This window comes from Bactrocera latifrons, unplaced genomic scaffold (genome assembly GCF_001853355.1).
Source record: "Bactrocera latifrons isolate USDA-ARS-PBARC rearing strain unplaced genomic scaffold, ASM185335v1 scaffold_76, whole genome shotgun sequence".
NCBI classification, from domain to species: Eukaryota; Metazoa; Arthropoda; class Insecta; order Diptera; family Tephritidae; genus Bactrocera; species Bactrocera latifrons.
Window position 1 is genome coordinate 1,183,331 of NW_017537445.1, and position 24,200 is coordinate 1,207,530.

Consider the following 24,200-nt stretch of genomic DNA (forward strand, 5'->3'; position numbering starts at 1 on the left):
ATGGTCGAAACGACAGATAGAAATAATATCATCCCCATTGGAAACAGAGTACATGCCATTAGGATTTCAAATGTACTTTTTTTATTTCATTGATAAAGTTTTGAAGCTTATAAATTGTTCTTCATATACCATATATAGCAAATATTTATTGGTTTTAGTTTTCAAGTGTCTTGTTTTATTGAAGAATTGATAACCCTTAAACATTTGAGCATATGAAGTTTCTTAAATATAACACTCTTGAGAATACCTGACCCCAATTAGTTCGGCTTCAACTTATATAATGACTCCGAGGTCTGCTACCCACCTTTAAGCAACTGCTTTGGAGGTAAACCGTTATTTTCACACTATAAAATTTGCCACTGCCACATAGAGCCAAAACCTATTCTAACTGAAATTTTTTTGCATAACAATTTTATTATTGCTAGACTTTGCTAAAAAGCAAGTAGTTCAAAGGACCTCCTATGATTCACTCAGGGCCACAAGGATCTCTCAGTCGCAATAGTTCTGGTTGCTGACCAGTGCTTTCCGAGCTCAATGGAAATCCAGAGCAAGAACACAAGAGGACATCGGAAACTAGTTTGAGCGCAAAGTTCACGAACTCAAAGCCAGCATAGCTTTCACTCCGTAATAGAAGTGAATACACACGTCTCTACCTTTATGAAAGTCATTTCCGCTTAAAAGACGGTACACTGGTCTGGAAGCCTAAAACTGGAGTTCATGGGTAGCTGCCTACAAATAGTCTGCCTCAGTACTAAAGATAATTTTTATACATGTATGCGGTTTATCATATAAGCTCACCTTTCTTCACCACTTATTTTAAACCTTACCTCTATCACCAGAAAAACGACGCTCAAAGGTGCTTATATGTGAGCTGGTCTACGGAAAGGGGGCTTAGGTGTCAAAAAATCTTAGTTGATTCGGACGGAATATGAGATGCTTTTTCACGTGATAGAATCCAAAAAGTCATAAACTAGTTTTCGCACGTTAGCTCCCTTTTCGTAGACCAGGTCACATATAATATTTTGTCAGGTGGAAGACAATTCACTTTAGAAACCAATCCAAATACCATATACTATATACCTTATATGAGTACATAGCGTGTATGCTGCCACAGGAAGTTCGCGTTGACCACATACAATTGGATTCGCAATATAATTACTCTTTGCGGTTATATAAGCATAACTACAATGGAAATTGTTTAATAATAACTGTAGAATGAAATGAAATACTAGGATTGATATCCAAATGCAAGGGGGGAGCCTGATTTAGAGGCTTCAAATAATCGATTTTTTTGAGGATTTTTTGGGAGGGAAAGAAATAATTTATTCAATTGAAATTTCAAGGCTTTATAGTTATATATTTTAACATCTTTCACAATTTTTTTGGATATGAAATCTTTGATATTCTGCCTTTGGGCAGCAATAGAACGATGCATCTCGCGTGTGCATTTTTCGGACGGCGGGCAGGATGCAGATCGCAATTTCTATCAGATACAAAAAATTCTAAGAGATTCATATTTTTTAATAACTTATATTCTAGTTAAACTAAGAAAATTCCAAAAAGGGTGTAAAATTAAAAAAAAAAAGTTAAGAATTGAAAAAACTATTTTTTGTCCAAAAGAAATTTTACTTAATGTTGTTTAAAAGTATGTTCAAACTTGATTTTTCTTCTTCTATATTATTATAGTTTAAGTATAAGATGTTTTAATGTCAAAGATAATAAACTTTGCCCCCTATTCCATACAACGTTTAGTCGCCAATTAAAAAAAATCGTAAAAATGAAAAACCGAGAAATCGCGCTGCAAAGTTTTCGCTTTTCGCCCAAGCGCTCATATACATATTTGCTAGACGCTCGGTCACTATTTCCCTTCTAGCTTCGATAATATTTCGAATTCTCATCTATAACTTTAGAGACATATTTTTAGAAATTTTTTAAAGAGATTTAGCAAAAAAAAATCTATTGTTTGAAGCTTCTAAAGCAGGCTACCCCATTCATAAAGATTTCGTATCAAAATTTATTGATCTTATAAAAAATTAATTAACAATTTGCCAAACGAAAAGTGATAAATAAAAAAAAAGTGAGAAAAATAAAAGTTGGAATAACTTATTAACGAAAACCAAAGAAATAGATAAAAGTGCCACATTAGAAATAAATTCCAAGAAATGTTCCGCTTGCCTGTGGCACATGTTCACTGTGTGAAGAACGAACGCAAAATGGATTTGTGTGTCGTGTATGGGCGAAACGAATTCACACAAATCGCACCCACATGTATGCCGTGTATGGGTCCTATTAGAGTGCGTTAAGGTTCGCATAATACTGTAAATGTTTCAAAACATTTCATACGATCGTTCTCACATTATTGATCTCCTCGCAATACCAAATCTGCTCTGTTTACGATGGAAGGAAGCCAAGATGAAAACCAACGTCTTTCGAAGGCCGCTTTAACCCAATATCAAACAGATATCAAAAAGGACCGTTACAACACATACATACATATCTCTAGACTTTCAACCCAAGCAATATTTATATGCATTTTCTCTTCTTAGTCCAGAGATGCAAACAGCAACCTTTGTATTAATGTCATTATTGCTATGATATTGCGATAATATCAAAGTAAATATGGACATATTTGCATGCAATACACGCACATATACATATTTACTATATATTTTACATTGACAACTTACGTCAATGTACGCTGGCGCCTGCTGTTGACGGGCGTACTGGAACCCAAGTCGCTAGCGCTTTGAAGAACAGATATATGTACAAATGCACGTAAATATGTACACACATACATACATATATGTGAGTATAATCTTGTATGCAGGCATATCCATTTTGAATTTGCATTTAAGCGCTTTCCATCAAAATCGGATTATAGCTTACCAACTACATACCTACATGCAACCCTGATCATATTAAAAGTGTACCAATAGCGAATTTTGTTGAATTTTTTACAGACTCCATGCAAAACTAACAACAAACTGAGTTTAAATTACATACATATGCATTTATGTCCATATATAAAAATAAACAATAACAAAATCCAGCAAATCACCGACCCTTATCAAAAAAACTTTAACAAAGCACATAAAATTAGGTTGAACCCATTAGATTACGGTCTCGGTGGGTTAATTTTATTAATTCTACACAAATTAACTTGCCGCTGCTGAGCTTAGTATTATTAGTGCTGTTTATATCATATTATAGAAGACAAAAAACAACCAAAACCAAGTAAGGAAAGGCAAGTTCGGGTGTAACAGAATACCTACTTATGTTAAACCAAGGTGTTTTATAACTACATATATTTTACCTCCCAACTCCAAGCGTCAAATATATGAAAAATAGCGAAAAGGATTATAATTCATTATATTAGGGATATGAGGATTGGACCAAGGTCACTTGCCGACATATTCGAAACGTTGCATGGTTTCTTAGTATAACGAACATATTTTCGGTATTAAACTATAGTATATATGTACGCTCTTAATATTATTTGCTCGGTTAAATTTGCTAAGTTTTAAAATTATTATATTAGATATAAAATTCTTATATTAGGTATAAAACCAGCCACAAGTTTTGAAAATATTTATATTATTTTTTAGTATATGGTGACTAAATATTCGGTATATGGAGGTTGAACAGTTTTTGTCCGATTTGAATAATTTTTCGTCATAAGCTGGCACATTTCAAGAGCACTGATCGTCTTCTTCTTGATCGATTAGTTTTAGGTGATGCAAACAACAAGTTAGATGAAGAAAACTATTATACTTTGTTGCAACATGTTACAAGGGTATAATAAACAGAGTTTTAACCATGAAGTTAAGACATACAAACAAGCAAGGAAACCCTAAAAAAGATTTTATATACATCGAAAATCGAAAGTAAACAATTTTTCTGCGAAATAAATCAAACGCAAATACCGTTATGTTCGTGTGCCAACAATCAGTAATAGGCAGCGTGCTTGATAAGGACATTTGACAAGGATAACGAAGGAATTTTGTGTGTACAACCGACAAAGGAGCATGCTTGCAAACATATATAGTGCAAAAATACAAATAATTTGATTGCCATTGAGGGAAATAAATAACGTTTTTCTCGGAAATAAAAAAAAAAAATTTATGAAAGGGCAGCAATAAATAGGATAATGAGGTTCCCATTTTCCAACTTTTCTATACCAAACAAACACAACATCCCTAATATTTTGATAAATGCTTAGTAATGGATTCAGTGAAAAGAAATACAAATCACATTAAATAGAAGGTTTTATTTTGCGTAGTTAGAATAATCCGATAATGATCAAATATGCATCCTTTCGTCCCATAACTTGTTACCATATTGAAAGCTATTTTTAAAAGGTCAATGGTTATTACGTTAGAGGCAATTAATAATGGCACTCTCATAGAAATAATTATTGTTATTTGTAAAAAATTAGGCTATTTCATTTTCACAAAATTCTCTTGAAGAGAATGTTTCTACAGCAAAAACATACGCCGTGAACAATGACAATTAGTAAATACTTGATGCCAGTTCCGAACTATAAGGTGCTTGCACAACAACCCGCCAACCAAATTCTCAGAGGCTCTATCGAGTGTATGGCCTGACGTTGTCCAAAAGATACTTCTCCTATTAGTCAAAGCTGGCCGCTTCTGCGCGCTTGTTTCATTCATGTTTTTGACAGTGCATTTCCGATTCACTGCACATCCCACCAAACAGATAGCAAAACTTTCTTGTTCATTAATCCCTTTTACCATCACTATACATCCGCTTCATAGTCCAGTCATCCCAATGATCACGCTTGTGCGTTGTTTTCTATTCGAGATCAAAGATCACAAATTTTTTTGCGTATATTTCTGAAACAATGAGAGCTAGCGAAAAATGGTTCAAATAAAAGCAAAGATCTCAACATTGGTGCATTGTTCTCGAATTATGGCTATTTTAAGCATAGAAAATTCGAATATGCACTCATATGTGGCCAGTATGTATCATGGGGTTAACCATTTGAACAAAAAACATTAGAACATAGTTTTATTTGCTCCATGCATACAGGTACGAGAAAAATAAATGTACAATTCTGTTGGCCTTGAAAAACATCTGCAAGCGACTCTCCATTTTTCGTGTCGACATATACCTGATTTTCCGAAGAACATAGTTTTAGTATATGCAGTCAGTTTTGAACGGTTTTTCGTAGTGAATGGTGTTTGTGAATTATATTCTCTTTTTTAACCGTGCCGCTCCAAAATTTTGTAAAAATTTCAGAAGTGTGCTTTATTTGCAATAAATCTTTGACTGAAAGTGAAATTGTGATTGTTGATCGTTGATCGTTGGCTAAAGACTTTAATGGATTCAAGAACTGAAAGGGGTGATGGGTTCGATGAATATTTGAAGGACAAAACATCTGTAACGATACATAAGCAGTGCCGTAAAGCAAACACCCGGAAGAACAGCATCGCTGCAGCTAAAGACAGCGTAAGACAGAGATAGCTACCACATCTGGAATAAGTACTCCTCTAACATTGCAATATACACTCAATATCAAGTTTGACCCGGACTGGTTCAAGCGAAAAAATTTTTTTTCTAGGTTCGTACAGCCGTTTCATGCACTTTTGAAGTATGATCTTCATAGGTCAATTAGTGAGTGTATGGTAAAGTAAACACACTTTTTAACTACGTAGTATCATAGCTAATTATTAAAAAAAATAGTTAAAGAACTATTATCAAAATCAGCAGACCCATATATTTATATGTACATACAAATAAACGTTTCTACCAGCGCAACTTGACCCCATTTTTGAACAACACATTACCCTGCAACTTGATATAAAAAATGAGAAGCAGCAGTAAATGAGACCGAAAGCAAATAAAACACAAAAGAGATAAATTAGAACGCACAAATGATGATGATGAATAGATTTGARTATCAAATATTCTGGATGAAAATATATACAGATTTCTATTATCTGCAGCAGTTTATTCGAAATGGATGACTTAAACTCTCAAATGCAGGTATCTACAATATTTGGGTCGGCTCAGAAAAGCTAATGGATATATAAAAAGATTTCTCATAAAAGATATCAACACAGTCTACGAAAACAAGTTAGAAGCCTTATTATACCCTGAACAGGATATATTAAGTTTGCCACGAAGTTTGTAACAACCAGAAGGAAGCGTCGGAGACCCTATATATAAAGTATGTACATATACATATAAATTATCAGTATGTTGAGGAAAGCTTGTATGGAAAACTTTCACATCTGGCAATCTATCTTGACATAAGTTGGCACATTTTATTATCTAAGATAATAATGTAATATACGAAGAAATTGTTCAGATCAGAATATAGCTGCTCGATCTAGTGCTGGTATGGAACACTTTTGCATTTGAAATAATGTACTATCGGAACAAATTGTTCATATCAGCTCATTATAGCATATAGCTGCCATACAAACCGAACGATCGGAATCAAGGACTTGTATGAAAATCTTTCACACTTGATGTGGTATCTTCACGAAATTTGACATGGATTACTTCTTAAGTTAATATAATCACCGAAAAAATTGTTCAGATCGGATTACTATAGCAGCCGAAATTAATGTTTTGTTTTAATATACGAATAACTACATATGTACAGTGTCGGACAAAACATATTGGACTGATGGCTATGAATGCTAAAAAACATGTGGTATACTCCAAATTACAATTTTGGATATCAAAAAATACTTAATTATAACGGCATATTGTTTATTTAGGGAAACAATGAAAAACCACATAATTTTTTTTTTTAATAAAAATAAACGTTTCTACGGGGTTAAAGCTTTAAATTTTAAAGTTCAAGCAGTACTATACAAATAAGAGCATGTGCAGTTGGGCTAACAAGTTATGGGCCAGGGAGAAAGCCCTTTATATCAAGAAAAAATCGACTAAGATGATTACAATTTCCTCGGGAACACATCAACAGATCAGTGAAACAATGGAAAACAGTACTTTTCTCTGATGAATCAAAATTTAATTTGAAAAATTCAGACGGAATGAGAAGAGTTCGAAAACCCAAAATAAGAGGTCAGATTCCCAATACTGCCAATGCTCGGTTAAGCATCTTAGAGGTGACATTATGGTATGAAGATGTTTTTCTGGGTTTGGTGTTGAACATCTTGATCGAATCAATTGCAATATGGATCGATTGATATACCAGGATATCCTTGAAGTACGTGATACTTCCCCATGCCGACTGGAATATGCCATTTTCATGGTCGTTTCAACACGATAGGTCCCAAAACACACATTGAAATCAATGCCAAATCGGTTCATAGCTCATAATATGAATGTCCCAAAGTGACAAGCTCAATCGCCGGATCTCAATCTTTTGGAGTATCTTTGGTATATAACAAATAGAAGGATAGACAGAGAAAGAGTGAATGGAGATAAAAACAAATTGTTCGAAACTGAAACAAAGCCTGGTTAAGCATTCCACAAGTATTTATTAACAATATTATAGCTTCTATACCAAATAGATGCAGTGAAGTAATAAAAAAGTAAGGTTATGCTATACAATATTAAACAACAATCATTATTCCAATCTGTTTTGTCGCACTGAATATTGAATATGTTTAATTTTTTCGTATAAAATGGCAAGGAATCAAATAATTTCTACGATTTTGTATGTTTTTATAAAATAAATAGTTATTCTTCAAATTTGAGTAATTTGTTTATATATAAAATGATAATTGCGAGAATATGAGATGATACTGTAATTCGTTGATATGAGTCCAATATATTTTGTCCGTCACTCTATGTATGCTGCAGAAATAGAGAGGGTGAAAAGTCAATATATGTGACCTGGTCTACGAAAAGGGAGCTAACGTGCGAAAACTAATTTTCTGGGAAATAGCTGTTAAAAATCTCATCTTCCATCCGAATTAACTAAAAAGTGAAAATTGATTTTTTGAATTTTTTGACACCTGAGCCTCCTTTCCGTAAACCAGGTCACATATTCTAAAAAACACTGAACATTATTTTATGAAGTTTTTCCTCTCTTAAATGTTAGTGGTCAAGCTTTTTCTTCTATGCGTGGTTGGAGCTTTGACCTACGAGAGCAAATCAAGCCGCAAAAAAGGCTTGAACGTCTTATCACTAAGGAGCAATTTTTCAATACCTTGAGATGGAGCTTGAAACTCCGGGGCACCTGCTTTTAGATTACGTAGCTGTCTGTAGACGCAGTAATGAGATAGCCTGAGGTTTCTCATGACATTTCGAAGGAATAAACGCTGTTAGAAAAAAAAAGATATCTAAAGCTCTTTCTTAAGTTTTACTTACAGCTATGTTCAAGCCGAACTTTAGGATTTTAAATGAGATTTAAAATTTAAACTCAGAGTTTAAGTAGACTAGGTAGGGAGGGATGTCTGCCCATTCACCTACATAGGTCTTTGGGGACTGTTTGTGAATTAAGTCGCTGAGACGTCACATAATTGGATACAGGCTCTTCAAGCTGTGTAAGCGGATCTCCGAAAGTAGCACTTCTACATCGAAAATACTGAGAGAATCTTAACTCTTTCCGTAGAATCACATTTCTAATATCAATCAGGAAAAATTGCAAAAGACTAGCCACAAATTCCCACAAAAACATTTATCAACAAAAGTGACTTTGTAATCCCGTCGCTCTGCAGTAAGATTAATGTCCAAATGAAAAATTAACTTCATATAATTTCTCCAAAAATTTAAATATGTGATATCTGAAGATAAATCGCCATCAAGCCGTAAAGCACACGAAGTGCAGATAACTCATGAATAAATTACTTGAGTAACACCAATATGAGACGAGCGCACTCGTGCGGTTTCATCTAGCTAGACAAATTCGCTTTGTCTCCACGAGTGGTCAGCCGTCTGCCACGCTGACAGACCCTCCACACACTAACAACACTCAAACGTGACATTTTCTTACTGTTTGAAAGTGTGTGCGTGAGTATGTTTATGTATAGAAAAATCGCAGTGACTACCAAGTACTGCTCTGTCCATCGTGCCACCCATTGGCTGTATCGTCAGTGCGACCGCAAAAAAGTATGTCGTCTGCATTTATTTTGCATTATTTACCATTCATTTATTCATTCATACAAATATAATATACATACATATACACATTTTTTTTCGTCTCACAACACTATTCTGCGAAAATAGCTGCAATGCATGTAACGCGTTGACGTGACTGCTGCAACATTACTTTGGTGTGGTTCAGCTGTCGCAGAGCAACAAACTGCGACTGTATGAAATAAAATATGAGTGCATTGAAGTACACACACATGTACATACATAGATATACAACCCCATACGTACATACACACTTTCCTTTCATGCAATCGAGCTTTGGGTCCTTAGCATTCAACGTAGTAAACTTTTCGTCCTTTTGTCGCGTGTTGCTGCGCAACGAATTTCTCGTTCATTCATGCTGCCAATGACTCATCACTCGCGTATTGAAATTTTCCATACAATTTTCAAGACTGCATAGGTGTATGTGTAGCCATATATGTATATTTATATATTATTTTAATATTTTTTCCTACTGCTAATTTTTTACGCTTTCTTTCTCTCTCGTTGCAGTGCACTCTTTGCCTCACTTAACGGTATTGAGTCTATCCGGTTGCAGTAAACTCACCGATGACGGCGTCGAACTGATAGCCGAAAATCTGCAGAAGTTACGTGCCCTCGATTTGTCTTGGTGTCCGCGCATAACGGACGCATCGCTGGAGTATATTGCCTGTGATCTGAATCAGCTAGAAGAACTGACGTTGGACAGGTAAGTTTAAAAAACATAAAAATTTATTATCAGTATATCAAGAAATGAAACAGCATTATTTTTGGAAAAACATCTACTACGGAATTGTCTATACTCTCGTTTAATAACTCGACTTTATTCGGACTAAATATATTTAAGTCTAAAAATAGAAAAAAAATTCTGAATAACAGAGCTCTCGCAGTACAAAACGTTCGCCTACCAAAATATTAATTACAGATTTGTCCAAAGCCTTCTTTCGATCTCTTTAGTATATCATTTATCGCAATCAACTCCAAAGAGGAGGATCCAAAAACAATTTGGGTGTTTTTGGTTGACTTCTTGTGTAAAAACCTTTTTTGGACATCCACTGGGTCGTTCGAATTGTTAGCTTCGAAGAATCCAAACAAAAATTGTCAAGCTAAATTTTGCAATGGATAACATTTTTAGTCAAGCTCAAAACGTCATCAACTTACGAAAGGATCATTTTTGCAAATCCTAAAGTGACATCTAATTTGAACAGTTAAATGAGTGCCAAAAGCTGCAGATATTCAGAACCCTTTCGAGTTGTTTCCAATAACATTCCCTTGCCTTCAATATTTAATTAATATTTAATAAAAACTTTTATAACCGAAGTCTTGTGCTTCCGGTTCAGTTTTGACCGATTGACTTGAATATGAGATGATATTTCATATGTTCGAATTCGGCCTACTACGAGTCCAACTACGATATAACTTTGACCTAACTCTTATAAAACACACCGCATACCTCAAACATGAGACAGTCGCCGCAAGCTTAGATAAACCAACCTCTATACAATTTCTTTCTCAAACATTAATGAAAAAATCACTTTTTTTGCCTCCTTCCATCTTTTCAGATGCGTACACATCACCGACATCGGTGTCGGCTACATCTCGACCATGCTGTCATTAACCGCACTCTTTCTACGCTGGTGTTCACAAGTGCGTGACTTCGGACTACAACACTTATGCTCCATGCGTAATCTACAAGTACTTTCACTAGCCGGCTGTCCATTGCTCACCTCCTCCGGCCTATCCAGTCTAATACAGCTGCGTCATTTGCAAGAACTCGAGCTGACCAATTGTCCTGGAGCATCACATGAGTTGTTCGATTACTTGAAAGAGCATTTGCCACGTTGCTTAATCATTGAATAATACGTTTACATAGCTGCAGCGTTAATTGCATGTGCCATGAGCACAAATCCGCAGGCGTGGAGCAGTTTATGGAGTTTTACATACACTTGCAACTTCGTCACAGCTAATGATACATGTGTTGCTACATACATATGAGCTGTGGCGCGGAATGAGCGGCAAACGGAAGTTGCTTCTGAAGCTGGAATTAATGTGCAAATAAATTTTGAGCTGGTTAAATTTGCTCTGAAAATTTTATGAAACAAATGTGTACAGACTTACTACACACACTGTTGAAAGATGAATGTTGAAAAATATCACCAAAGGTGTACACGGAAATGATTATTTTTTGTTTGAAAAATATGTTTGCAATTATTATTTGAGTTTTCGTCACTCTTTGATAAACGAAAAAAGTATATGTATACTTAAATTCCAAACTTCTGTGTACAAATAAAAAAAATGCAAACATATTCTTCAAGCATTTAATGACAGAAATAACTGAGTACACAAATGTTCTTGCGTAATTTTCCTAAAACTTGGTTTACAATTTTCATACAACATCAACTAAGTTGAAATATGGTAAACTGAGTAATTTAAAATAGTCTAATCTAGTATATTTATATTATTGCTAAACAATGCCGATGTTCCTCAAACTAAAATAATTAAAAAAATAAAACAATTTTAAGAATAATATTTAAATTTTCTGCAAACAAAAGTCATGTAGGTTTCTAAAGAATAAAATTTAATCAATTTTGAACACTGTTGCCATAATTTGTTATAAAAGTTTTAAGTAGTAGTATATATACAACTATTTAACGGTTAAACAAAAATGTTTACGAAAATTTCATATATCATTACTTTTAATAATTGTTATTGTTAATATTTTTATGTTTTACTTGGTGTTTGTTATTTTGTTTCATCATTTTATACTTTATTTTTAGTTTTGTTTTAAACATTTTTAATTTAATTTCAAATATTTTTTTACTCTATAGCTGTTTTTCATCTTATCAGCCTGTTAAATTACTGTGTAGCGAAATGACAAAAAGTCTGTGCGAACAAAATTCAATTCTTAAATTTTTACATTAATTTTAATTTAACATTTCATTTTTGTATATACTGTATTTTGTGGAGATATGTGTTTGTAACATTTTTGCTAGAAAAGGTTAGGTATTTAATTAGCCAAAAAATTATTTTAATTCTAATTTCTACAGCTACGGCCTTGATACAAGAAATATTAGAATAAGCTCAAGCGGGCCTTTAAAAAATGTTAAAACCCATTTTTTTTAATATTAAATCTGTGTCTCGAACAAAAACGCCTAAAGTCACGAAACTCTATGAAGAAGTAGTTTAAAAATTAATTATATATTGATGAAAAAATGCTATTATTAGAAAAATTCGCAACTTTTTCAGTCTGTTATCTCATTTCACTTTTAATGATTGCGTTAATTAAGCCAGATATGATTGAAGGCTTCGAGTTTAAGACATATTTTCTAAGTTCTCATAAGAATATATACTCAGCTTAAGACTGTTATGTAGCTTATACTTTATGCGAAACTTTTTAGCGTCACTTAAGCTTTCACGGAAAAAGCTTAAAAAAAAAGGAGCTTTTTGAAGTTTTTAAAAACACGCACGCTTCACAAAAGGAGTTGTTTTTCGCATATACATACATCACAGAGAGCTGTACAAAAAACTTTTACTTTATGCAAAGCATTTTAAAGACTTTAAAATCACTAAAGCTTTCACAAAAGGAGATAGTTTGTATGGTGTGTGACTTTAAGCAATTTTTTCCTTAAATAAAAGCTATTTAAATATGACGGCTGTCACATAAAATTTCTGAAGAAAATATATGTTAATGAATACACTCTTTAACTGAATGTCTTTAAATTAGTTGCTTTAAGTTATGGTTAGTTTCCTTTGTTTAATTCAGTACTGTGATTTAATGTTTTAATAGAATTCAAAAATGCTCACGAATAATATTTTTATTCACGTAGACAGTTTTATAAAACATGTACCTAACCACTACAGAATATAATGTTGCTAGATATAAACCCACAAAATCATAATCATAGGGTTTAATTTGCAGGCAAAATGGACCACGATGAAGTTGGATAGATCAAAACAAGATGCAGTTACTCTTGGAGTTTCGTACTCAAAAGCGACCTATATTGCTTAATATTTGGGTTAATGACTCGGGTGTGGCATTCAACATATAATTGGTTTATTTTACAGGTTACATCAAAAAATTATACTAAAACCGGACAATATCAGCAACAAATAGAATACCACAATAATTGATAAAATAATATGGAGTTTACATAAAATATTTATTTATTTCTTGTAAGCTTCAGTTTTCATTACATTAAGTTAGCTAATTTTAAGAGCATTATCAATCACTTAAGTTCCACGATATGTAATAAATCCGCCCACTTAATTGATATTCATAAAAAGACATAAACATAGACATACGAATATGAATGTAATACACACAATGTTTAAAGTAAAAAAATACAATAGCTACAGCTGACAACAGATACTATACACATACATATGTAATTGCAAATAGCTGTATTGAAATGTTCATGATGAAAGCTATAGTTAGCAGCTTTCAGTTCAAAAGTACTAGGAATAGCAGTTCCAACATGAAAAGCTGTTGTTCAGTTAAACTCAGTTATAGAGCTTTCATCTGCATAAGAGCTTTCGAGCATAAAAACCAAATTAACACTGAAATATTACCTGAAGGCTTGTTAACCGAGAAAGCTTTAATCCAAATTAATTAAAATAGTTGCCGAGCTTTCACCTTCACAAGAGTCTTCGAAAGTGAAAACAAAAATTATTACTTAACTGGAAAATATTATGTGAAAGCTTTATTAAGCGAGAAAGATTTTATTCAAAAGAAATAAGAAAAACCAACTAAAGAGCTTTCACCTTCAGAAGACCTTTCGGCACTAAAGCAATAACATTGAAACATTACCTGAAAGCTTTTTGACTGGACCAAGTTAATTAAAAACAGTTAGGGAGCTTTCACCTACATACAAATTTCCGAAAACTAAAACAAAACTCTTTTTTAAATAATGACCAAAAGCTTAATAAACTGATTTATTCAAAGAAATAAGAAGCATAGCTCCAGAGCTTTGATTTTCACTATAGCTTTCAAATCATTTTAAAATATATTTCAATTAATATTTAAAATAAGAAAATATATATATCCACATTTTTAATTTTATTTATAAAACATAATTTCCGTTTTTTAAACAATTAATTTGAATTTTTTAAGTTATCACTTCTTCAATACTTTTTCTAATGAAACAATAATGTAACTGAGTAACGACTTAAATTTTGACGCTCTAGAAAATGCTTTAAGAAAGCGCTTGCAATTTAGCTTTAACTCTTTAACGCTGTTCTTTTAAAACTTTACTACACTCAAAAGTATAAATTGTAAAATACTCAACTAAAGACGAATGAAAATTTCAAAGCTAAAAATAAAACTGCAAAATAAATTTTATGAGTAGATACTAGCTATGAAAATAGTTGGCGAAAAATAAATAATTTTCTAATGGCATAAAGTCTTTAAGAAAAAAGTAAAAGTAAAAATAGAAATAACTTTATTGAATAACTTTGTTAAAATATAAAAAAATCGAATTTCATTGTAATAAAACATACAAAAACATAAAAGTACTTCATTTTAATAAATTTATTGCCAAGAAAACTTGTAACTTATCTAGAACATAACGAAATGTTAATGCAAAATTGTGAACGCTCGGGAGGAGTGTAAAAGCTTAATGGAAAAAGAATGTGAACCAAGTGTTTACTTAAAATATAATAACTTGACATATGACTACAAATAAACAAATAAATAAAATTAATTTGTAAAAAAAAAATAAAAAAAGAGCAAGCATTAAGACCGTATTAAATAATAAAAGCGATAAAAGTAACATTTTTATATGCATGAAAAAGCTTTAAAACTTTGCCATAGATTACCAAAAAACCAAGCGCAGTTACTTGTAGAAGAAAACATACCAAAGGAGTTGAATATACGAAATATAACAAACTTTTAGCTAGAAAATGGAAAATTTACGAAACAACAGATCAAAATATCGCACCATAAAATTGTGGAAAAATGTATGGGAAATGAAGACAAATATAAAGATATAGTAGACAATGAAAGAGATCGAAATGCGCATACCAAAGAATGTAATAAAAATTAAGAAAACAAGAAATAGTTAGAAAGTAAAAGACGCTAAGTGGAAGAAAGCTGAATAAGAAACAAAATAAAATAATAATTTTAATATAAAGAGGGCAAAATATAATTAATGTATATGAAAGAGTGTACTTTAAAAGAAACAGCCGTCTGTGGCTAGAAGTGGAACACATAATGCACGCGGCTTAAAAGGGAAATAATTGGAAAATAGGTGTATTGGAACAGATATATCTAACCAAAAAAGTTGAAATTGAAGCCGAAAATTGCAGACCAGAGAATGTAAATAATAAATAAGGAAACAAATACATTAAATTATATCAATGTCAAAACAAAGTAAACTACCCTAAACAGGAGCGTTCCCAGAAACAAAATCTATGTAACCGGAACCAAATATACATCCGGCCAAGCAACAACAACCCAGTAGCAACACTCAAAATTATTTCAGGAATTTTTATGCTGCTACAACATCAACAACTAAGGAAATATACAGAAATCTGGCAAAATTATGAGAAATTTAACCAAATTTGGGAAGGCATGTATATAAACACAGTGACCAAATTATTTTCAAAAAACATATGTTAATAAATAAGGAACAGATCACAAACAATAAAGAGAAATCGAGCAAAACTCTAAAATAAATAGAGAATGAAGAGAAACGGAGCTAAGAAAATAAAAAATCAGAGCGATACTCTAAATAAGCCAGTTTTTGAGATGCACCAAAGCTCAGAAGATAAAAATTAAAACACTGATAATAAAAGGCAAAATCGTGATAAAAAGAACTAAAAATGGTGGCAAAATTTTGAAGAATGTATGATGGAGCTGGAAATATATGCATAACTAGTGAAACAAGAAGTAAAATTTAACAAATATTGCAACTTAAGGGATAATGTGCAAAAATAATACATAACAAGGATAATTGGAAAATTAATGTACTAATCTACAAACAAAAACATCGTAGTCACTGAATCATGCATGTAGTTTAAAAAATAAAAAATTAAATTTGGCAAATGATATTAAACAAAATAACTGTTAGGCTAAACAAAACTAAATTGTAACATAAATAATAACTTTATAGTCTAGAATGGGCACACATTATTAAAGAATAGAAATATATATACAAAATACTATGAAAAAATTCTATTAAACTAAATTAAGCGTGAGGCGTTATTACTGATTTTCTAAACTAATTTGTGCAATACACATAAAAGTGCAAACCTTTTTAAGCTAAATATAATTTAATAACTTAAACATACTTTGAATAAATTTATTTATAAAATATTTATGTATGTGTTATGTATTTACATTGATGTGAGCAGACAGCATAATTGCAAATGTAGCGTTAAAAAATTAGTTGTGTAAAAAAATACAAGAAAATATTATTAAGTGAAATGAAAAAAATATTCAAAAATTTTAAATTATGAAGATATTATGTCGTATACAATATACAAGTGTTGAAAACGGAAAAATATGTAATTAAAACGCCCTTCAACAAACAAAAATTATATTAATTAAATAAGTACATATTATATGTATACAAAATTTTGAAAGAATACGCTGTTTTTAAATTAAGTACTAAAAAAGCAAACAAAAAAAGAATATTAGTAAGCAGCTATGATAAATATTGTCTCAACTTAAGTAAAAGCATGCAAAGACCATAAATGATATGCGAATTTGAAAATAATATATTTCAAAATGAAAAATCACCGTAGTAAAATATTGTTTTCATTTAGAGGAACGGATTGGGTTATGGGTTCACTACAAAAAACCGATCAAAAGAAAATTATTTTTAATATTTTGGTTCAATCTATCCATAAAAAGTAATGAGTGGCAAAGTTCCAGCGTTACCGAACATTTGATAATCTTGCAACTTGTAAGGATCAAAGCCGGGGATTTCATAAATATGTTTCAATAACCTTTTTTGACAGATCATACGTAAGACGTGTCAAGCTGTCATGTTATGTCATTATTAGATAATATTCGACCGAACCGTGCATCTTTGTACCTAAAGCCTTACCTAATATAAAAAATGTCAGTATTTTCGAACATCCGATTGTTTTTTAGTATGTGGCATGTAACTCCTTTTACTGCTGGTAATGTTTTTCGTTTTTCTAACAAACCTTATGTGTCTGTCAGTGTATGAGCTGTATACATATATTATTTATGTTCAAATAAACTTGTTTATATTTCGGTTCTCTTATTGACGTTTTACACCTTAAACCTTTACATCTGGCTTTCATTATTGCAATTTGCAAAAGTATAAAACGGTCGGTTGCACCCGACCTTAGTACTTTTTAGCTTGTTTTGTTTTTAGATCACATTAATATTTCTCCATATGGAGAAAAAGTCACTTTCTTAACACCGCTCAAAAATTAAAAAAAAAAAAAAATTACTCTTTCTTGTGTATAAAAACATTTATTTCATTCCTCATAGGCACCTTCGCCATCTTCGTCATTTTCATATTCTACATTATCCTCATCTTCATTTTCGTCACCTTCCTCTGCGCCCTGATTTTGCTGATCCCACCACGACAACACTCCTAGACCAGATTCATTAATGGCAGCCTACAAATTAATTAAATAATTAAATATAGTTTGGAGATTTCTTGTCATGCATTGCAACCTACTACAATTCTATAAGGTGTTTTGACTTCAGTTTGTTGTGATGACGCCGCCGCCGCCGATGCCGCTGCGGATGTGCTTGCTTGCTGTGCATCTGTTTTAGGTGGTCCAATGGGTGAGCTCTCTTCGAAAATTTCACGTGACACACGAAATTTGATAGGTTCACCAATATCCATGAACAAATCATGTTTTGCACCATCTTCCAGCGGATATTCCCACACCCAAGCTTGTTCAGCTTCTTCAAAGCGAGAGGGATGTTGTAATGCTGACGGCGGTATCAGTATGTCGTCGAAGAAACCCAACGTCACGTGTACACCTTCTCGACTGCAGCTACGTATTTTACCAGTGAGTATGCTTCCAATGGTGGGACGGAAAACAATGTAGCGAAACAGCACTTCAGTATGTGAAGCGCCATCGCCGGGCAGTATAATGGAGTCTTTCAACGAAACTATATCTTTGAGCGCAATGCAGAGGCCAAGATTTAATAAAACCTAAGTGGGTAAATGGGTTTAATTGACAATCATAGTTTACAATATTGCTCATTGCTCACCTTGTTAGCCAACTTCCGGTTAATTTCGTCGCGTATCGCTTCAACCAATTTCAAGTGAAATTGATCTGGCGCTATTCGTATAGTATCTTTCAACTCAGCGAGCACAAACATTTGTATTACTCCTTTCGTAACGAGTAATATTATCGGAATAATTTTATTTAATAACAATGATAAGCAAAACAAATTATTGCAGACATATATTATCAAATTTACATTGCTTGAGCACTATTGTGATTTGTTTTGGCACGGCGTGCTTTTATCAGCTGTTGACTGTCAACATACCTTTTGTTTTGACTATGCAATGTAAACAAATGCGAATATTGATGATTGGTGAAATAAAGAAATATAATTCAAAACAAAATGGGTAACTAAACATCATAGTAGTGCTGCCAGTTTGGCAAATATTTGCGGAATTGGCGGATTTTTCGGACATTTTCTATATTTATATATCACTTCAGAAGAATATTATGATATATCGTTTGGACAAACAAAGATAGAAATATGTACTCTATACCCGGTCGATCAATAAAACTGAAGGCAGCGAACTCTCACCTTTCTTTCTTTCACTTGCTCTCTTGTCTTTTCCACACTCTTTCAATAGTTCTGATTCCACGGCAACTCAACTTACGTTTCCGGTTGGCCTACCATTTTGCAAATAACAACGTCTGCATCTAGAATGAGTATAGTTTTGGTTTTGGATTGACATATTTTACAGCCCTTGCAAATATTTTTCTGCGGGTGTTTGTTGCTGTGCCGTTGCATTAGGCGGAAAAATCTGCAATTCTTGCAGGCTGCAAGGGTTTTGCAAGAGCAAGAGAATACCTCTATCGTATCATTAATATTGCTACTTTCCTATTCATATCATATATAGAAGTGAAACCATAATTATTTCAACAACTTTTTGAGCACAAGTTATTTATAAAACATATTATGTTCCACTTTGTCAAATTTTAATAAATTCAATATCAGCATATATCATGTATAAAATCCTCATTTCACAACTAATGAAATATTAACAATTTTTCGTCCTCTTATTTTAAATTCCATATTTCACAATAAACTAATTGTGAACTGTTGTTTAGTGGCTACATAAGAAGCAGCATAAGCAAATAAAAATTTACGCATGCCAAACATCAGCACGTGTGGATTTCGTTGTTAATTTAGTTATTTTAAAAATTGTGTTAAAAATTTTTATATGCGTTAACAAAAAGTGAGTTATAATTGAATCATGACCGAAATAGACTCGCATCAGTTTAGTGACGCTGACGAGGATGAGGAAATACCATATAAGGTGCTTAACGTGAAAAAGCTGCAAACTAACCAATTGGAAACAGCACAATCGCTACAAATTGATAAAATAATAAGAAAAATGGTTTTTGTTAATGTAAATTTTTCTCTTCTAGAATAACTTGGTAAATAACTTTAAAAATTTGACAGTAAAACATGTCATGTTCAAGGATATCGAAGAAGATGAACTTGAAAACGACGATTTAAAGAATATAATAGATGATGCAAGTCCAGACGAACAAGGCGCAAACGAAGAAATTGACGAAGACGATTACGACTATAATGAGGAGAGTGATGATGCATATGACTACGAGGAATCCTATACAGGCTACCAAAAGCACAATGCGCAAACTGCGCAAATTTCACTAAACCACGCAGGCAACACAAATGCTAGCACTAGCACACAGTCCAACCGCCTAAATAGCTACCAGCCGAATGAAAAGCTTTTGCGTCGTTACTCCGCACGCATTAATGTGGAGAAATATGATCCTAATGCAAATATGAGTGCACAAGCCGCCAATCGGCTGGTCACATTCGATCGACGTCAAGAGGCGGAGCGTGTGCGTGTACGTGATAAGCACGATCGCGCTACTGCCGAGCAAGTAATGGATCCACGTACACGTATGATACTGTTCAAATTGTTAAATCGTGGCTTTATACAAGAGATCAATGGCTGCATTTCGACTGGCAAAGAAGCAAACGTTTATCATGCTGTTTCGAAGGACGACGATGAATATGCCATCAAAATTTATAAAACGTCAATATTGATATTTAAAGATCGTGACAAGTATGTATCAGGTGAATTTCGTTTCCGACACGGCTATTGCCGTCATAATCCACGTAAAATGGTGCGCACCTGGGCAGAGAAGGAGATGCGCAACTATTTACGTATGCATAATGCCGGTGTCCCTGTGCCGGAGCCATTGTTGTTGCGTTCCCATGTGCTGGTGATGAGATTCTGTGGCAAGAACGGTTGGCCTTCACCAAAACTAAAAGATGTTGAGTTGACCACATCCAAAGCCCGTGAGCTGTATCGTGAATGCGTGGTGCTTATGTGGCGCATATATAACAAATGCAAATTGGTGCATGCAGATTTATCGGAATTCAATATATTGCTACAAGAGGGTCAGCTGATAATCATCGATGTGAGTCAGTCTGTAGAACACGATCACCCCCATGCATTCGACTTTTTGCGAAAAGATTGTGCCAACATATCCGATTTCTTCCGAAAGCGTTCAGTCGCGACAATGACTGTGAAAGAGTTGTTTGACTTCATAACAGATCAGTCGATAACGGAGGAAAATATGGAAGCATGTCTGGAGCGTATATCAGAAAAAATTAAAGATCGCGATTTTGAGGCGATCACTGCGCAAGAGAAAATCGATGAAGCAGTTTGGCAAAACACTTACATACCCAAGCGTTTAGATGAGGTAAATAAATGTTATGATATTCCTAAAATATGTATATTAATACAAAACTTTCTTAGGTGCGTCACTTTGAACGCGATGTCGATAAAGCAAAGAAAGGTGTAAAGCAAGATCTTATATATGGCAAAATTACCGGTTTAAACGCAGAGTTAAATGTACAAGATAAACCAGATATACTCCGTAAGGTTGAAGTTAGCGAAGGCAAATCGCTGAAAAATTCACATGATAACAAAGAAAATATATTAAATGCCACAAAAACCACTAAAGACGCGACTGACTCAAGTGAGGAGGACGATGATGAGGAAGACGAATCTGATGCTGAGGGTGGCACTAGCTTTGTAAATTCTTCGCGGCCACGCGATGAATCGCCTGATAGTAAAAAAGCGCGTAAAAAAGCCGTTAAAGAGGCGAAGGCGGAAAAGCGTAAAGTGAAGGTTAAGAAGCATGTAAAAAAGCGGAAAGAGAAGGTAGCGAGTACACGTAAATAATGTATATTTATATATATAAGGTTTTAAACCGCATGTTTATATTTAAAATTAGTGATTTTTTTAAAGGAATAAAAATATGTATATTTAAATAAAAAAAATTATATTACATATATAATTATAGTACATACATGTATAATTTGCAGACCTGAATGAAGTAATAACTTTTATTATAAGAAGGCAGCGCAATATTTTTTGTTATAATATTTTGTTCCTTAAACAGTATAAATATAAATTTAGAAAAAATTATAACTTTTTTATCTTTTTGGTATAAAAATAAAAAAAACACCCCTTTTTATCACTATTTTTTCATATACATTAAAAAAAATTTAACACATTTGTAAGTAATTTTTTCCCTATGCATTCTAAATAAAACAAAAGAAAAAACACGTTTTGTTTAAAATTCTGTTCTTAAACGTTTGGTATAAGAAATTAGAAACACATATTTTTTTTTATATATTTTTTCTTAAACATTTGGTACAAAAAAAAAATCAAATAAAAAACACATTTTTTTTTTATTATTTTTTCGCCTTAAACGGTTAGTAAAAAAAACACATTTTGTTTAAATAGATTTTTTTACATAAAAATTATGTTTTTTTCTTACAATTTTTATTTAAATACTTTTTTTTTATATACAAATGGAATATGTTTAAGTATATCATAATAATAATTCTGTTGTTTTGGATCGTAAAAGCCATTAAAATTTACAATTTATCAAATAACCAGTGTCATATTTCTGTTTACAAAATATCTTAAATTTATTAAATATTTATCACAGCATAAAATTGCTTACTAGTAATTTTATATACACAAACATACCGTTTCTTAAGCAGAACTTGCATACAAATTCCAAATTCCACACCCGATTTTTAATTAATATTAACATTACCACCTATCACTACAAATCACATATATGAACATGTACAATTAAAAATTAAAGACAATACCATCACTTATGTACCACAGCGTCTGCGCAAACTCAAATACATTAGCACTCTGTAAAAGAGCATAAGCATTGTGAGTAGCGAGAAGAGGTACCACATCGATAACTGTTCAATGTCTAAGAACTTCAGTAATACTCTGGGATCACCGAAATGGCAATACATCTCATCACACTCTAGTTCTGGGCGTTCAAAACCGAAAACGGTGAGTATTAGCGCCACCACGGCTACGCGTATATAACTGAATTTCATAAGTAGATTCATAGCGTACGGAATTTGTGCGGCAAAGTCGAAACCATAGACCGCCAAACCCATCAGCGGAGCAATCGTCAAAGGACCAACAGCGCTGCCATTCTGAAAAAAGTGAAGATAAAGTCATTTTTAATTGTGCCATCGTCCACTTCGAGGCGAAATCTACCTATCCTATCTCAGCAATTACTAGACGAATTTCAATCAAATAACCTTGTATTGACGTCTACATGATACAGTTTCAAATTGGGCGAAATGTATTATAATATTTCTAGCTACCAGATATCTAAGCTACTTATAACTGCTTACAGAAAATATCGATGAATTTTTTGGATATCGTTATGAAATTAAAGAAACATATTTTCCTGAGATTTAATTTAAAAAATGAATAAAATCGGTCTGATAGCCCTCATATGCCTGATACAATGAATCTAGATCCGCCGATTGACTCTATACCACAAGTACATAAGTCGGCCAATAAGTGATCAACGTGACGAACTGAGTCGATTTAACCATATCAGTTTCTCTGTCTGAATATACGCGTACTAATCTCAGTTTTTCAGATTTGGATTTGAAATTTTGTATATGCCGTTTTCACTCCAAGACACTACTCATTTGTCGGAACCGTCGATATCGGACTAGTATGGTTATATCTGCCATACAAAAAGATGCGTCAAGATCAAGCGGTCTTATGGAAAACCTTATTATTTCACAAGGTACCTTCACGAAATTTGGAAGAAAATTATATGATATCCAATTATATTTTTCAAATCGGCCCACTATATGTAGATGCCTTAAATGCTGTCCTATTAAAGTTAATATAATATAAAGAACTGTGAGGGTATTTTGGTTTCAACCGAAGTTAATATTTTTTCTTGTTTTACTTACCGTTATGCTAAATGTCATGCCAATTGCCAAGCCCATGCCTTCTGCAATCAATGACGTCATCAAACCAATACTGGAAAATAGACCAAAACGCCACAATTGTGGTGGCAACCCACTCATCCAATAAATTATCGTTAGCATTATCATATTTAAAGCGATCTACGAAGTATAGAAAGAGAAATTATTTTTTTATTCTGGTAAGGAATATCGTTAATAATTTACTTGTAGCGGCAAGCGTGAGAAGTTCAAAGCCATATAATAGGGCGTTAATTTGTACCAACGATTGAAGGTTTCCTTTCGAACAATCTTTATTTCCATCGGATCTGTATATGTTAATGGAAAAAACTTATTTTTAGTAAATTCTAGATTAAAAATAATTTTTTGTAATTAAATTTTGTGTAACTAAATTGAAAACTATAAATATAGACATATTTTTAATAACAAATTTTTAAATAAAATTTCGATTAAAATCTAATCTATAAATATCTGTCTCTTATACACATCTAGATGTGTATAAGAGACAGATAATAACAAAAATCTAATCTATAAATATAGTAAATTTTTAAATAACAAATTTTTAAATGACATTTTTTATTTAAAATTTTAATTTAAAATTTCGGAATTAAAAATTTAAAATTAAATTTTT

General features: G+C 32.7%; 4 protein-coding genes across 7 annotated transcripts in view; 2 read left to right on the top strand and 2 right to left on the bottom strand.

The window, feature by feature from the left end:
• Positions 1-11,245, top strand: part of LOC108976388 (F-box/LRR-repeat protein 16) — a 155,398-nt gene extending 144,153 nt beyond the window's left edge. For all 3 annotated transcript variants that reach the window (XM_018945448.1, XM_018945449.1, XM_018945450.1), the window contains 2 exons: positions 9,592-9,787; positions 10,641-11,245. In XM_018945448.1, coding sequence (XP_018800993.1) covers positions 9,592-9,787; positions 10,641-10,938 — 494 coding nt within the window. In that variant the 3' untranslated portion in view covers positions 10,939-11,245. The remainder of the gene's footprint in view (positions 1-9,591; positions 9,788-10,640) is intronic.
• Positions 11,246-17,504: 6,259 nt separating this feature from the next.
• Positions 17,505-18,515, bottom strand: LOC108976406 (DNA-directed RNA polymerase III subunit RPC8). Its single transcript, XM_018945474.1, has 3 exons — positions 18,281-18,515; positions 17,736-18,221; positions 17,505-17,673 (listed from the first exon to the last, which is right to left on the bottom strand). Exons 1-3 carry the CDS (start codon positions 18,389-18,391, stop codon positions 17,530-17,532), a joined length of 741 nt encoding a protein of 246 aa, XP_018801019.1. The 5' UTR covers positions 18,392-18,515; the 3' UTR covers positions 17,505-17,529.
• An 858-nt stretch (positions 18,516-19,373) lies between these two features.
• On the top strand, positions 19,374-21,550 carry LOC108976400 (serine/threonine-protein kinase RIO1). Its single transcript, XM_018945466.1, has 3 exons — positions 19,374-19,571; positions 19,684-20,997; positions 21,054-21,550. The coding sequence occupies exons 1-3, from the start codon at positions 19,509-19,511 to the stop codon at positions 21,480-21,482; spliced, it is 1,806 nt and encodes a 601-aa protein (XP_018801011.1). The 5' UTR covers positions 19,374-19,508; the 3' UTR covers positions 21,483-21,550.
• A 609-nt stretch (positions 21,551-22,159) lies between these two features.
• LOC108976428 (ATP-binding cassette sub-family G member 1) overlaps positions 22,160-24,200 on the bottom strand; it is a 32,648-nt gene continuing 30,607 nt past the window's right edge. For both annotated transcript variants that reach the window (XM_018945523.1, XM_018945524.1), the window contains 3 exons: positions 23,777-23,877; positions 23,558-23,713; positions 22,160-22,774 (listed from right to left, as the gene is read on the bottom strand). In XM_018945523.1, coding sequence (XP_018801068.1) covers positions 22,433-22,774; positions 23,558-23,713; positions 23,777-23,877 — 599 coding nt within the window. In that variant the 3' untranslated portion in view covers positions 22,160-22,432. The remainder of the gene's footprint in view (positions 22,775-23,557; positions 23,714-23,776; positions 23,878-24,200) is intronic.

Coding starts and splice junctions, on each gene's coding strand:
- LOC108976406 (XM_018945474.1), bottom strand. CDS start 18,391: ATGTTTGTGCTCGCTGAGTTGAAAGATACTATACGAATAGCGCCAGAT. Junction 18,222..18,280: donor ACCGGAAGTTGGCTAACAAG/GTGAGCAATGAG, acceptor TTACCCACTTAG/GTTTTATTAAATCTTGGCCT. Junction 17,674..17,735: donor AAACACCTTATAGAATTGTA/GTAGGTTGCAAT, acceptor ATTAATTTGTAG/GCTGCCATTAATGAATCTGG.
- LOC108976400 (XM_018945466.1), top strand. CDS start 19,509: ATGACCGAAATAGACTCGCATCAGTTTAGTGACGCTGACGAGGATGAG. Junction 19,572..19,683: donor ATGAGGAAATACCATATAAG/GTGCTTAACGTG, acceptor TTTCTCTTCTAG/AATAACTTGGTAAATAACTT. Junction 20,998..21,053: donor TACCCAAGCGTTTAGATGAG/GTAAATAAATGT, acceptor AAACTTTCTTAG/GTGCGTCACTTTGAACGCGA.